General features: G+C 37.4%; 1 protein-coding gene across 1 annotated transcript in view; it reads right to left on the bottom strand.

Annotated features, from left to right (window-relative positions):
• The window catches only part of SMOC2 (SPARC related modular calcium binding 2), a 145,324-nt gene that overhangs the window by 41,521 nt on the left and 91,170 nt on the right, over positions 1-12,633 (bottom strand). The window contains exon 8 of the mRNA XM_074168022.1: positions 3,374-3,560. Coding sequence (XP_074024123.1) covers positions 3,374-3,560 — 187 coding nt within the window. The remainder of the gene's footprint in view (positions 1-3,373; positions 3,561-12,633) is intronic.

The following is a 12,633-nucleotide window of genomic DNA, read 5'->3' as shown; positions in this document are numbered from 1 at the left end:
TTTACTGCCTTAAATGTCCTACAGTGGTTCTTCATTCACATACCTTTGTTTAAGTCTAGAATGATTTGCTTTTTTTTTTTCTGGAATACCTTCACTGACAAATGATTTATCTGTTTTTCAGATACAGGACATTAGGACATGAATGAGTACTAATAACTTCCCTTTATTTTAGGGGTCTAATTTAATGAGACTATTATTTATTGTGGTATTCAGAGCCTGAGGATATAACAAATTTCATCCTCATGAATATATTAAAAACAAACAACATGCAAAATGCTAAGTTGTTCTGGCAAACACTTCCCAGATCTGCCTATCCTTTCACTGTTGTCCCCTAGTGATTTGATCCAGATTTGCAGAAAGAAATTCCAGGATGCAATGCACCCATCTTGCTACGAGGACTACTAATGCAATAGAGTTTTAACAGCTACTTTTCTAATTTGTATTTTGCAGAGAGCATACACCATTTTGCATGAGCCTGGGGCTCTTTAAATGAGGAAAGAGTCCCATGTTCACTGTTTCCATTCTATAAGAATTACAAAAAGACAGCTGCATATTTCTCATCATATTCTGATCACCCTTTACCTCCCTCTGATAGACAAAAAAATAACTTTAATTTTATCAATATAGAAAAAAAATTAAAACCAAGAAATAATTCACGGGATTCCAGCCCACCTAAATCTTTCCCAAATGAGGTCTAGACACTCCTCTTCAACTCCAGGCAGTAACCGCACCTGCTTGTTTACCAGGACTGTAGATTCCTAAATACACCAGTCATTCTTTATTTAGTATGAAACTCCTAAAATTGAGTACTCTGCTTGCCCATCTGTGTTCAGAAATGTCCTCTCTGTAGATATTACTAAATATCATTTCCTCAGAGCTCCACTGAGAACTGCCTTTAAGTCCAGCAAAGTCGAACAAATCAGAAATGGTCAAGACCACATCAGTTGATCTTTTGAGTATCAGTCACCAGGCAGAGCACTCATCAAGAAAAAGGAATATTTGTGTCTAAACCATATGTATGAGGTGACTGAATTCAATTTGACAGCCTTCCAACTTCAGAGAGTAAAAGACCTCCCTGTCACCTCTTCTCCCACAGCTGAGTGGCTGTGTAGCTGCCAAACACAAGAAGCCAGCAGACCAAACAGGAAAAGAAGAAGACAAAGACTGATTCTAGATCCATAGGTGATTTACGAAGGGGTTGGGAAGATCTAGAATTCCAGTCTGTATGACAGCAGAAGCCAAAATCACATGCACTGCATGCACACTGTACATATGAATAGGAAAGTGACCTGGTTGATTGTCAAAGATCACCACCTCCAGTTTCATGAATGGTTCATCCAGATGTGCAGGATATGGCAGGAAGCCTGCACAGATGAACAAGGAGCACCAAACAAAATTCAGACTTAAAGCATACAAAGGGTCAGGTGATACAGAAGGAATATACAGACACTCTCCAAGTGTGCAGGTTTGGGATTAGGAACGCCAAACCCCCCTGGAGCTAAATCTGGTAAGGGGCATAAAGGACAACAAGAAGGTCTTCTTACATGCCTATGAGCAGCAAAAAGAAGACTAGGGAAAATGTACGCCTGCTGCTGGGTCGGCAAGAGACCTTGTGAGAAAGGAAGCAGAGAAGGCAGTAGTACTTAATGCTGCTTTCTCCTTGGTCTTTACCTGAATACGATTAAGGGATGGAACAATTGACATAATAAGGAAAGAATAAGAGAACTGTGTTCAGCCTGGGGAAGAGAATACTCAGGGAGGATCTTACTGATGTCTATAATATCCAAAGGTGTGAAAATAAAGAAAATGGAGTCAGACTCTTCTCAGTGATATCCAGTGACAGGAAAAGAGGCAATGGCCACTAAATAAAATACAAGAAATTTAATTTAAATGTAAGGAAAAATATTTTTTAAACTGTGATGGTGATCAAACACTAGAACAGGCTGCCCACAGAGGCCATGGACTTTCCATCCTTGGAAATATTCAAAGCCCAACTGAACAAAATCCTGAGCAATCTACCTTGCTGACTTTGCTACTCAAAGCTGACCTTGCTTTGGGAAGGGGGATTGGATTAGAGAATCTCCAGAGGTCCATGATTCTATAATAAAAAGATACTAAAAGATAACAAAAGCTCTATGATTCTATAATAAAAAAATACTCATTAAGAACTACAAGAAAATCAGCAGAAGCCTTATTGCTTGTCAAACACAAGAAGAGGATTTGTACCCAAATTACAGAATAGGAACTAAGGCTCCATAAAATGACTTAAACTATAATTCAAAGAAGTATTAGCATTAAAACCAAGAAACAGGGAACAAACATAGGGGAGGAGAACAGAGGAAGAGCAGAAAAGGGAGCCTCTGGAACCTCTAGAGGACACCTCTAGGTCCTCACACAACATGTGTACTGATCCTCCAGTTTCAGGACCAAATTTAGACTATTTTATATTGACAGTTTAGGGATCCCAACTTGCCAGAATCAGCAGATCAACAGTAACTTTAAGTCATTCTCACTTCAGCTAGTACTGTAATTGGCATGGTCTAGACTATGATATAAACAGCTATCAGTAAATCGGCACTTGAAGAATATGTGAAAACCACTCCCTAAGAATATAATACTTTACAGCAAGCGGCTTATAATGTTTTTTCACAAACCTTATGTGAATGATAAAAAATGATTTTTGCTTAATCTTGAAATGATTTATGATTGCATCAAGATATCCATACTGCCCACCAGCTTTATATGAGCTTCTATAGCATTCCTAACAAGGGCCAAACCTCAATAACCATCCTAAATAACATCCTTTAGAACCTGATACTTGCTTTGCTTACATCTGCTCTATGTGGCTCACAACACTTTACCATGTATCCGGCTCAGCTGAGATGACTGAACTCCAAGCTTCTATTAATAACACGCTAAAATGATATTTCCTCTCTATGGGTTCCCAAGCAGTTGTTCCGTCAAAGCCAGTCATATGAAATAGTTGAGAAGGTTGCTGGAAATATAACTGAACATTTCTGAGGTTGGACGTGGTTTCTGTCACAGACCATCTTATTTGGTTCTTCTATAATCAGGCTAAGCAGCGTGAGGTTTCCTCTGGGCTTATTCATTATCTGCTCCAAGCCTTGGCTTCCCATCACAAAACAGAAGTAGAATAGTGGACTAGGGGAGCAAACTGCCTGTGACACTGCAGTGAAAGAGTCTGTGGCCATCTGGCCTTAACTTTTGATGGCTCTTTAGAAATATTTCACTTCATAGTGGAAGAAACCTATATTGCATAATTCCACCAGCAATAGAAATCTACATGCTAGTACATGCACACCAAGGCATCTTCTTGCTACAACTTTTGAGCACTGAATGTGTATTCCCTTACCTGGTTGATGTTCCAGGGATGGGACGTCCCGTATCCACCAGAACACACCAGCAGTAGCCCGTGGAAGGATGGCATTGCACTGGTTTGTAGAGGCCACCCTGAGCACACTCTGGAATGAACACATTGTCTTTCTGGGGCTGTTTAGCTTCCTCCAGGGCTGACTGAAGTTCTTGATCACATGATGATGCTTTTGGAAGGAAAAGAAAAACTACTGAAGAAGCTATATGGAAAGGGCCTACTAGTTTTATCAAAGAGTTTTTATATCTTTCTTTGATTGCATAGACAGATTTTATTTGAAGAGGCTTGCTACAGCTCAAATACCCACTACATTCGTTTATGCTGTATACTGTTAAGGAACTTCAGTTTCCTTTTCATGCAGTTGCTTCATAATACAGTCCTAATAACATCTGGACATCTCCTTGCCTCTCTCCACTAGATATAATCCATGGATAACCAAATACTTTCTCTGTTGTCTTAAAAAAATCCTTGCCCACTCCACAGTCCCTAAACTACTGATTCTTTTCAGAGGGAACAATAAAAATCCAACTTCTTAGGATTCATCATATGAATTATTCATCTAGATATTCATTTAGGTGTTTCTATTATGCTCTTTCATTCCAGTTTTGGAACAACTTCTTAATACTGTGAAAATTCTTACACCTTATTTTCTGGTGATTCTGGTATTTGCTCTGGAGACCAAAGACCCACAAGAAAAAGTAATAAGTTTTTATTTCTGCATTAACAGTATGTCCCAGACCTCTTCTTGATGTGAGAAAAGCTTACTTGTCTACACATTCCTAGCTTTTACATGAAACTAGGAACTGGGGGGCAAAGAGCAGAAACCCCAGGACCTGAAAATTCCAGTCAGTTCACACCAATCTATAAAAAAACACATCTGCTGAGGACTTTTGATCACTACTAAGCTGGTATATGTGGCACTGTAGAGATAATAAATGAGACAGACTATTTACTCAAACCATTATTTCTCAGTCTGCTATCATGTGACATTTAGATGGTTAATAAAACAGGTCCTGTATAATTCCCAAACTAATCCAGTGAACAAAAATTAAATACTTGAAAAACAAGAATGTTAACAATAAGCACTCTATAAACATATGAATTACTGACAGAAAATTTCAAATTCCTAGAATTTCAATCAATAAAAGATTCTCTTCAGTGAAAAAAAAGTCATTTCAATGTTAATAAAATATGTGTGTGATATTTGCTCTTCTTTCAAGTCAGTTAAAGACTAGTGAAACACATTCTCTGAATCTCTAGCAGGATTTACTTGATATTTCACTGTTCAACCCACAAAAGAACAAGTTGAATCCTGACTGGATTTTCTAGTGTATTTGTAACAAGTTTCAGCTCCAGACTGATCTCATTTAGTCATATCCATAGGGTTCAGAAAATGCTTTGTAAATTGCAGGCAATAACTGTCAGAAGGTCACTAGTTATGTCCAGAAAGCTACTGCTCCTTTCCAGCTTCTTGCAAATGCAGATGACCAAACTCAGTAAGACTTCTGCTGTAGGGGAAAAGGTGGCAGGAAGTTAAGCATCTTCATACTTTAAACGGCACAAAATTCCATCTATACAATGGCCTAGTTTCCAAAACAGTGAATTTTGTTTCAATCCATGTAAAAGGTTTAAAAAACAAGCGTATCACTTGTTAACTTGATTACAAGGCACAGATGGAGTGTTTTTTCAGTTTTTTGTTTTTTTTTTTTTTTTGCCTCGTTTCATGTGGTAGTTGAGCAGGACAGCTAGATAAATTGATTTATTATGCATGGTTTTGTCTTCATCTACCCACTAACATAATCAGAGATTGAATAGCTCTCAAAGCACCAGTGTTTAGATAATAAACTGTACTTAGAGAATCAGTGTAGTGAGGACAGAAAGGCTCCTTTAAAAAAGGGAAATAGCTAATTATTTGCATGTTAAAACCTTCACAGAAATAGCTATGGTTTCACAAATTAGAAATCCATCACCAACATCCTCTTGGAGTAGCCAAAATAAATCTTTCCCTCAGTGAATCTGGATTATGATGATTATCAAGTTACAAGATACAAAAAACCTGGAAAATACATCACTTAGCTGAGTTGTTCACTTTTTATGTTTTGTATATAATCAAGCAAAAAGGAGCAAATGGGGTGAAGCAGCTGCAGTGAGAGGGAGGAAATCATTACTTGTCTTTAAACTCCACTAAATTCTTTTCTCATTCATACCGATAACCTTGGGACCATTCCACTAGCTACTGTGACCTTCTCTCATTTTACATCCTTGTAACTAGCAACATAATCTGGCAGATGTGCAGGTATTATTATCTCTCACAAACCCAGAGGAGAGATACATTTTCATGCTCTCAGCTTTGTTTAGAAAACACATTGGCGAACAGAGACTACATGGTCAGGTCATCCAGACAGACAAAATGTAACTGCACAGAGATGGTGTGACGGAGAATTCCCAGTGCAGAAGCAGATATGGACTGTTTCATCTGTGAGCACGAGCTACACCACCTAACTTCTAGGCAGCTCTAGTTTCCACTGACTGAAACAACCAGCAAAGGACAGCACTGGTGGCTCAAAACCACTGGAGTCATGGGCCAGTGCAGTCAGCTGCATCATAGTGATTTAGGAGCAGGTGTTACAGACCTAGATAAATGGTCTTTACTCACCTGAGTGACTTGCCAAGGCAAGGATTTCTACAAGCTGCTGCTCAAGCTAGAAATTTGTTTGTTGTGCACTGGGTCAGGTTTGTTCTCATACTTTTTCTCCCTTATGTCTGGGTTTAAGTCTCAGAGATACCAAGAAGCAGTATTATGGGACAGATGTCAAAGGAGGGTTGCAAACGTGGCTTATGGCTTTATAGGAGAAAAACATCAGAAGACTGGTGGAAACTAACATTGCAAGTGAGAAAGGAAACAGGACAGTCAGTTAAACTAATCAGAGGAAGGTTTAAAAATAAATAGAAAAAAAAAAGATAAAAAGAAAAAATGGTTAATGGCAAAAGTATGAAAAATAGACAAGGTAAGAGGATTCATACTAAATGCTAAGGTGAAAGTCCTGTAACTGAGAGGACTTTAGTGATGAAAAAGTCTGCCTTTGAAGAGCAACCATCAGCACAGGCATTCAAGACCAAAAAAAACCATATATAAAAGAAACTACAGTATTTTCAGGAAGGACTTTTCCCTTCTTGGAACCTTTAATTTCTTACTGTTCCCCTATCGAAGGGAAATTGTAACAAAAAGAGTTTATTATTAGTTGTAAATTTGTTGTCAGATAAAATGTAGATTATTTTTGAGAAATTGGAAAAAATATAAATCACTGTGATGGACATTATGTCTGTCAGCTCTCTGTCTATGTCAGTGAGTTCCAAAATGACTGAGCCTTATATCATATCTGCTGAACCTAGTTCATTCCTTTTATTCACCAAAAGTGCGGAATTGTTTATTATTTCCCTTCCTTACACAAAGGCCAATGAGCTATCAGGCAATATGCTTACTGCTTGATTTCTGCAGAGTCCAATGCTTTTGTACACTTTTGACATGACCGTTTGTGCCACCATTACTACTTCCCTGTTTGCTTTCACCACTAGAACACTGTTCCTACATAAAGTAAAGGAAGACTGCTCTTAAGCACTTACCTGCAATCCTGCCTGTTTTTCCCAGAACCAGAATATTAGTCCTCTGTGTAATTTCCTCTCTGAGGGAACCATTCATTCCCTTTCAAACTTTTGTTTCAATTATTTACAACAGGAGTGCTGGAAAGATGTAATTGTAGCCTGTGATGACTAAGAGCTCTTATCACAGAGCTACCATACTGCTGCAAATAATTGCCTTCGTAATGTCAGAAGAGTCATGGTCAACAAACGTTCATTTGCCAGGAGAACCAGTGATAAATGTCATTAACTTTGAAAATGCCTGACAGTTTGTCCAAACAATCTGACAACAACTGTGATCCGGAACCATAACAGATGGATGCCAGAAGTTCATAAAGTGAACAGTATGGAAAAATATCCATGCCACAATAAAAGTATGATAAATACCTTAATCATTAAAATACATCAAACTTTCTGTGGAATGTATTACTACAATAACATTCCTTCTGGGAAAAGAAAAGTACTGAAGCTCCAACTTCATCTTTTCAGGGAATATGCTTACACTATTGTTCTTTTACTTAGTTCCTTCTGTTTTATCTTGCAGGAAAACACAGATGCTTTGCCAAGCATCTTAGTTCAATAAAATAGTTAGACTTTGCTGAAAAATCTTTTTCACATAGTCCACCATGTTAGCCAGCCACACTCTAGCTCCTTCGTCTCTGGCTGAAAAAAATTCCTGCAGTTTCTACCAAAAACTATATTTTATTCCAGGTTCATAAGCATTTGGGATTCAACACACAAATTTAAATCATGTAAGGAAATAGGTATATTTTGCCCAGTTTTACAACAAGAGCCTTGTACCACCCAATGACCATCTACTTACTCTGAAAAAGGAATTTTTGAATGAGTTTAAAAACCTACTTTAAATGTAATGTATGTTGTTCTGCCTTTGTCATACTGCTATTCCATTTCTTCCCTCTTTAATTTAAATGTTAGTTCCTAAATATACCTTTCCTGTTCTCGTTCAAGATGCTTTCATAATCCATTACAAACAACCAGCTGAAATGCTGCGTCTTCTGTCAATGTAAAAGATACCCCAGACAAACTTTTTGGATAAGTTTCATATTTTGTATAAAATCTTGAGTCAGTTCTTGTTGCTAGTGATGAATTCTCCCTAAAAAAACAGCCTGCATTTCAATGAATCAAGTAAATTTACATGACCAGAAAAATACCTCAATAGTAGTAGGGTATAACATATAATTTATAATTTATTTATTATAAATAAATCCTTATTTATGAAAGACTCCATTTATTCATCTCTGATGGGTTACTTAAACTGTCAATTAATTTTTACTAGGAGATATTCTGGAGGAGAAAAGGCATGGCTTTTCTGTAAAAGTCATCCGGAACAAACCATGTAACTGTGTGTATCGAAAACACCAAGCACCACATTATGTAAGTTATGATAATCATCTTGTTAGTCTTGTAACAGGAGATGTTTTAGCCCCTTGTTTCAGAAATTCTGGCAGTAGTTATCCTGTGTCTTATCACAGCTTCTCCTAACGTGGAATCTTCATGACAACAAATAATTTTATTTTTTTTGCTTAGATATGAATTGCTGTATTTATGTCTAAATTTCAGTGTGTTCTGCAGAAACAAGTTGCCAAATCTGCAGAAAATTACAAAGGCGTCTGTATACTACTTCAACATTTCCTGCCACTATACAAACATTTCCTTTCAATTTCCTCCACCCCACAGTGTGTATATGACAAACAGAATCCATTCCAAGAAGTTCTGTTTTCAGTTGGTTCCTTCTCCCTCCTTTTCTCATTACAATAATGGGCCATGAAAGGACAATTTAGACAGCCTGGTTTCCACAGTAAAGGGATCTTTTATTAGGGCTTTAAGCTCAATGTCCTCTATAGAAAGCAGGTAACAAGAAACCTGTGAACAAAAACATTCCGAAAAGTGATACGCATGCTCCAGAGGAGTGCAGTGTAACATTAGGGACAGTTAATATTGCAGTTCTCCCACGTTTCTGAGAGGATATACAGACAGAATACATTCATTTCCAAATTTCAGTATAGAAAGACTTGTGTGACAATTTCTCCTCATTAAAATGTTATGCAAATCATCTGTCTGTCCTAGTTAATTAAGCCTAATTTAGGCACCCCTTCAGAACACTTCAAATAGTGGTTTACACAAGTTCTGTGCTAGTTTATTTCAAAACCATAATAATAAGGATGGATAAATAGTCATCCTATTCACACCTATGCAACAAATTCACATCTCATGGGGATAAGAATTTGATCCATTTGCTTAGGATGAACCCTCCTTGAACCAGGGAAGTTAATAGGCCCCAAGGAAACTGATTATAATGTGTTTTTATATTTTCAACTAGTTTTCATAGTCTTCATATTTCATTGAATGGATTTCCACTTACACTACACCAAACTGTATTTCCACATACGACCGAAACATTCACTTTAAAAAAGCGGTGGGAAGTGGGTTAATTTCTATTCAAGCTATGCTCTCCCTGGGGAAGGATTTATATTGACTGGATGACAAAATGAAACATTACAGCAGTGTCCCTATTATTCCTAACTCCAGCAAACAAAGCACCTTCCAAGTAAACCAGCTGGTTCTTTATCTATCACTGACCAATTTCATCACCCAGAATCCATCACGTCTGTTCCTGCTATAAACACATCATCCAAGGAAGCATTTTAGCTAGGTATAAATGAAAAAAATCCTTAAATTATTTCATTCTAGTCAAGGAGAGGTGTAGCACCACAGCTTCATATTCTTTCAGGGTTTCCAGCTTGCATTTAGACCCTCTCTAGCATGACAGATTCCTTCTCTGAAGAGGTAGATGAGGTGGTATAATGCAGTTCAAGATGCCAAAATCAAAATCTTTATGTATGCAATGTTATTTTCTTATCCCTTATGGCCAGAGTATGAGCATCTTACACTAATCTTTCTTAAGAAGCCCTGTTCTTACAAGAATTTGCCTGCCCTCTCTTGACAGTTTCAAATAATCTCTAACAGAAATCAAGTGGAGCTCAATGCTACAAACAAATGCAGGAACAATTTTGCTCCTGCTACTTGATTCTTATAATGACTATTCATAGACCTAAATCAAACAAAAAGTATTTCTGTGGCCCAGTTTTCCCCCAGTAGAAATCCATGGGAAAATACCTACTAAATTCAATGGACAATACATCAGTCCTCAGCTGAATATATTCACATGCAAGTATGTTTCCAATTAAGCCTAATATTTGCTCATGGACCAAGTACTGATTGTAAGGCACAGGTAACATTAATAAACACTCAACCTTAGTCCCAACATCTAGATGGCAACCAAAACCTAAGACTAAATTACAGTATTAATATTCATCTGGCGCCACATGTTTTGGTTTACATTAGGTTCAGATACGCATCAGCATGAGGGTTCTCAAGGCCTGGAGGAAGCTGGCAACATTCCTACCCATACTTATTCTTGTTTGCGAAAACTTGTGGGAACCAAATATTTCAGGCCCCTTGTGTGTATTTGCAGAGTACTCTCACTGTAGAGCTCATCGCTATTTTGCACTTTTGGAGCTTGGGTAGATAATTGTGGCTAAACACGAAGCTCATGGCTTCAACACAGCCCTAAAGATTAATTTATGTACTTTACTCCACTGAACAAAGCAGGAGAAATCACAGACAGATGCTCTCATTTATCTATGTGGTTTCATATGCTAAGACAGTGCAATACACAAGGAGGATCATCTGGAAATGCACTGAGCCCATCAAAACAAAGATTCAGAACACAAAGACCACCAGCTCCCATTTAGCTTTACCAGAAAAAACACGGCTGGAGTCAATCCAATCTACCTAGGATTCTATAATCTTTTACCCTGGGTTTGAGTAGCCAAGTGGCATTAGATCAAATCAATATTTCTGCAATACACAAATTCTGGTTCTATCAATAGTCAAAAGTTTGGGGACCCATAATACAAAGATATCAGATGAAAATACAATGACTTGCTCTTTAACCAAAATCCAAACCCACTTGACTACTGTATTTTTGAAAAGAGTTTCTGGTTTAAGGAAGGTTTTGCACATTACCTCTCCAATTCTTTATTTGTCTTAGAATTTGAAATACTAGGAGTGCTGTGAGAAAGGCTGTAACCACAACACTGTAAAAGAAAAAAGAAAAATTTTTGTCACAAAAGCCTGCTATTTTAGCAGTTTATTTGTTTGTTTGTTTGCTTGTTTGTTTAATTCTTAGCCCAAATTCTTGGTTAAAGAGCTGAGAAATATTATGTAAGGATTCAAATTTCTCTTCTCAGAATTATAACTAATTTAAATTTCTCAATTATTCACTTATAGTCCTTTTTCTCCTTCACTGAGTTCTCACACTTATTTTAAGGGATAAAACAAGCTACCTGGTTTTAAACGAAATGTAATTCTAAATTTTGCCATTCTTATTTATATTGAATGAAACAGTAGCATGAGATCTGTCTGCTGACTTGAAAATTCAGAGAAGCTAAGTCTTCACTTATAAGTGTGACAGAATCTGGTTCTAAATATTTAAGTATTAGCGTTTACTCCTCCTGTAGACAACATGAAATTAGTATAAATTAGACTGTAAATCTGAGTTATTTCAAAAATGCATTTTGCATTAGAGCCAAAATGTCCATCCTGAACACCCTGAGTCAAGCATTTATTATACCATCAATGAAACATGAGAAAGCAGTGAAGTAGCACATTTTTGCTAAATCTTTAACAACAGTGTGTGAAAATGATAGCAAACCTTTGCAAAGTGAATTGCATTAGCCAAACTTGATCCAAGGACTGCTTACACCCTACCCTCTAGACTGGATCTTTGAATGCAACCTTAACACAAATTAAAGATCCTTTTAAGCCAGCTAGTCAATTACATGGTAGCAGGCTTCACAAGGAGAGCAAAAAATCTTTCGGTCTTCTCAGAAGAGGTCCCTTATCCCCTTTTGCTCATAGAATCATAGAATCGTTAGAGTTGGAAGGGACCTTGAAGACTGTCTAGTTCCAACCCCCCTGCCATGGGCAGGGACACCTTCCACTAGACCAGATTGATCAATGAGTTGAGAGCATTCACTCAATTACAAGGCTGAACAAGGATGTATTATCATCTGCAGGTGCTCTTGCTTGAATTTATTAACTTGGCTCCCCTAAAATAAGAGAGGATGCTGCACAAAAGACTGTCCCATCCTGCAAGGATACAACTGAAAGCAGTTATTTGCCAAATGGGATGAAAACTGTTTTTTCCTACATAAGAGGGAATGTCGGTTCCTATTATTGCTAGGTATGGCTGCCTCACCCTGTCAGAGCAGACCAGCACCATAGGGTTCAAACTGCAAAACCAAACAAACAAAAAAGCCACCACCCAAAGTTACAGCAAATGAAAATCACTGACTTCCCAAACACATTAGCTAGCTGGCCAGTTTGCTATAGCAATCTAAAGGCTCATTCATTAAACAAATTGCGCAAAGCTACCATTCTTGCTTTATGAGTATAATGACCAGTAAATGTTAGTCTTCTGCCAGTGGAAAAATCTCATTTTTAAGGAAATATTTGAAGTGAAAATAAAGCTGGTTCACTTTTTCCAAAGAGCTGTGAAAATGAAAGTCTTTGCCAGG

This window comes from Numenius arquata, chromosome 2 (assembly GCF_964106895.1).
Source record: "Numenius arquata chromosome 2, bNumArq3.hap1.1, whole genome shotgun sequence".
Lineage (NCBI taxonomy): Eukaryota > Metazoa > Chordata > Aves > Charadriiformes > Scolopacidae > Numenius > Numenius arquata.
This window is presented reverse-complemented; position numbering and strand designations above follow the sequence as displayed.